The sequence below is a fragment of the Peromyscus leucopus genome, chromosome 1, assembly GCF_004664715.2.
Source record: "Peromyscus leucopus breed LL Stock chromosome 1, UCI_PerLeu_2.1, whole genome shotgun sequence".
In the NCBI taxonomy this organism is placed as follows: Eukaryota; Metazoa; Chordata; class Mammalia; order Rodentia; family Cricetidae; genus Peromyscus; species Peromyscus leucopus.
Window position 1 is genome coordinate 64,292,032 of NC_051063.1, and position 3,774 is coordinate 64,295,805.

At 51.2% G+C, this 3,774-nt stretch overlaps 1 protein-coding gene across 1 annotated transcript; it reads right to left on the reverse strand.

Annotated features, from left to right (window-relative positions):
* Nucleotides 1-2,820: 2,820 nt before the first annotated feature.
* Nucleotides 2,821-3,774, reverse strand: LOC114694959 (olfactory receptor 287). The gene has a single exon (XM_028872070.1). It carries the CDS (start codon nucleotides 3,772-3,774, stop codon nucleotides 2,821-2,823), a length of 954 nt encoding a protein of 317 aa, XP_028727903.1.

A 3,774-nucleotide genomic window follows, 5' to 3' on the forward strand; every position in this document is an offset into this window, starting at 1 on the left:
CAGTGGTTCTCAGCCTTCTTGATGCTGTGACCCTTTAATACAGTTCTTCATGCTGTGGTGATCCCCAACTATAAATTTTCGTTGCTACTTCACAACTGTGATTTTGCTACTGTTATGAGTCATAATGTAAATTTCTGATATGCAGGATATCTGATATGTGACCCCTGTGAAAGGGTCATTTGACCATCGAAGGGGTTTCAACCCACAGGTTGAGAACATCTGCTTTAGAGACACCCCTGACTAATACACTCATCATATGGGAAAAATCAGTCACAAGAAAATAATAGATTTTCCCTTTCACCATTCAAAAATTGTGTAATTTCCAAACCTAGGAAATAAATTCTGTGCCAAAATGTTGAATTTCTGGGAGACACTTTCTTTGGAAATGTGAGGCCCAGGAAGCACAGACCTGCAGGTCCCAGGGGGCTCTGGACTCCCCAGAACTTACTGTTCAGAGCACACTGCAGGGCCCACTCAAAACCCTGAGCACTGCACAGTGTGGCCTCTTGTCACAGCCTGTAAAAATCTAGGACATTATCAAAGATGAGAGGTACTTGATGACCTCTGCCAGGTTAAGCCCAAGGGTGGGACCCTCCACCCAAGGCTGCATCCAGCACCTTGACCCAAAGTGAGGGAGCCAGGAAGGCACTGATTGCCTCCCTGCCCCCAATCACCTACTTTGTCTCTCTTTCTTGGGGCCACCCACTAGGGGCCACAGTTTCCAAGGAGAGAAATTGTTAAAGAAGTCCGTGAAAGCAGTTCCATGTCAGGATGACAGAGGAGGGGCCTAAGGAGTCCCTGAGTGCTGTTCCCACTCTATGCCTCAGGTGCATCACTAGGGATCCCGGAGTGTCTGGCTAGCCAGCAGCAAAGAGGCTGTTGCACAGCAGAACACAGACACTGAACAGCCCCCTCTATCCCTGCCACTACCCCTGTCCCCTGAGAGTGTCTGGAGGTCGTGAAACCACATTGGTGTAGTGTGTGATTGACGTCTCCATCAAACATGAATGGCTGAACCCGATGCTCTTTAATTCATCATTTGGAAAGTAACCACAAAAACGGAATACACAAGTGCCAACAGCAGAGATGCCTGAGTGTGCAAGTCCAGTTGAGTGTGTAAGCCTTAGGGTCAGCACATCCTCTGGCTCCAGACCTTGGATGATGGGGGATTCTAGGTGGGTGGTGTCTGCACCTATGCTCCATTCTGGGCAGGGGTCACTGCAGAGAAGAGCTTCTATGCCCTACTTGAGCTTCCCTTCTGGAAGACAGTAAAGAGAAAAGTCAAAGAGTGGACCATATAGGCCTTGGCCTTGGGTTGGACAGAACAGGGAAGCATAAAGGTTAGGACATAGGGCCAGAGGAGTGTTAAATGAGGCAGCCTGTGATGAGCCCCAGAAGTGATATTGGAGAGGATATGGAGGGCCTACCAGTAGACCTGCTCCAGCACCCTGTGACCCAATAATCCCTCCTGAGTAAGTTGCGTGCTGAGCTTGGACCCATCACACAGCAGCCCTCTATACAGGCGAGGCAGGCTCAGGCAGCTCATGTCTCACCAAATTCAAGTGAGCAACCACTTGTTTTCAATACAGGCCCCCTAAGGAGTCCAGCTCTCTCTGGGGTCCCTCGGGGCTGAGAGATCAGGGTGGACAAGATAGAGCTCCCAGGCTCTATTGGTTGTCTAAGATAAAATGAGGGAACAGGACAGTCTGCCAGCTGGGGGGGTTACTTGGTCAGTAGAGTGCTTGTCTAGCATTCACGAAGCCCTGGCTTCAAGTCCCAGTACCACAACCTGAGCGTTGGTGGTGCACCCCTGTAAACTCAACAACTGGGAGCCAGAGGCAGGAGGATCAGAAGTTCAAGGTCATCCTCAGCTACACAGCAAGTTTGAAGCCAGCCTGAGACACATTAGTCAATGTCTCTAAATAAACAAATAGAACAGTCTACATGGGTTTATCCACTAAATTATGAAACAATATTAATGGCATTTTCTGGCCCTGGCTTGAAGCACTCTGGACACACTCAGTCATTCATACTCACAAGGGTTCCTTGGGACAGTACTGTCATGGTCCCATTTGTGGATGAAGACACGGGTTCAGAATAGTGATGTGACGAACCCCTTCTGTGCCGCTCCAAGAATGAGTACCAGTGTACAAGAGAATTACCCCAGTTCCTTCCTCAATTCCAACCGGAGCCTGAAGCCACACAGGTATCTAGGGCTCCATGATCCCTCTGACCCCTTCCTGTACCTCCACCCCCAAAAAGGTATGACATGTGATGGACGTGCCCTGAGACCGTTGTGTGAGCCCAAAGAGCCCTTGCAGGTTGCCAGGTTGCTCTCAGCTTTCTATGCTTGGTTTGGGGGCTTTTTTGTTTTGGTTTGGTTTTGGTTTTTGTCACCATGGTTAATCTCTGCAAGCATGGACTCCTGGTGGCCTCGCATATCCTTCTTGGAGACTCCAGATATGACTTGCTGGCATCTGTAGGTTGGTGAAGACTGTATTGGACCAAGAGGCAGACCTAGTAGGGTGTCTGGCCAGAAGTAGTGCAGTGTCCAATATTTATATTCCTTGAGAGGGATCTCCTAGGGACCCAGAACCCTGTTTCTCTTTTTCCCTTCCAGAATCTTCCTGAAACTGGGGGGAGGGGCAGGGGAGGAGCTCAGCAAGCATTCCTGGACAAAGCCATGAGAGTAGAAACTGGGACGGTTGTTGTTCTAAGCCGTGTAGGGGGAAAGGTGCTGAACACTGACACTGGCCGGCAGGACAGTCAATGCAAGTCCTGCAGAGCAGCCTCTGAGGGGAGTTGCATGCGGGCAGTGGCTCACTTTCCCTGCACTGTCCTGCGCAGAGCCTCCTTCACGTCCTTGTTCCTCAGGGTATATATGAAAGGGTTCAACACTGGTGTAACAATGGTGTTGAGCACTGTGACAGCCTTGGTGAGGTCCAAGGAGCTCTCTACCGAGGTCCTCACATGCAAGAATATGGTGGAGCCATACCAAATAAGCACCACTGTGAGGTGGGATGAGCAGGTCGAGAAGGCACGGTGCCGGCCCTGAGCAGAGGGAATCTTGATGATGGTAGTGATGATGTAGGCATAGGAGACCAGTGTGATGCCACAGGAGCCCAGAATGACACAGAAGGCAATACCAAAGGACACCAGCTCCACCACCTGTGTGTCAGTGCAGGACAGCACTATCCAGGGCGCAATGTCACAGAAGAAATGGTTGATGACGCGGGAGCCACAGAAGGAGAGGCGGGCAATGAGGACAGCGGGCACTGCGATTGCAGAAAAGCCACACAGCCAGGATCCCAGGGCCAACCGTGTTGCCAGCCCAGGTGTCATGATGCCACTATAGCGCAGGGGAAGGCAGATGGCCAGGTAGCGGTCATAAGCCATCACCGCCAGCAAGAAGTACTCGGTACAGCCCAGAGAAAAGACGAAGTACATCTGTGTGGCGCAGCCAGCCAAGGAGATGGCTCCACCCAGGGGAACAAAAGTGGCCAGCGTCTTGGGCACACAGGCTGTGGTGAACCAGATCTCCAGGAAGGAAAGGTTGCAGAGGAAGAAGTACATGGGTGTCTGCAGGCATCTGTGTGCCCCTACCAGAGAGATGATGGCTAGGTTTCCAGCTACTGTGAGCAGATACATGACCAGGAAAAGTAGGAAAAGCCCAATGCGCAGGCTCCGTGGCCCGGGGAAGCCCAGCAAGATGAACGGTCCAGGTGTGGACAGATTCTGGCCAGCACCCCAAGCCATTGAATATTTGGGGGACAT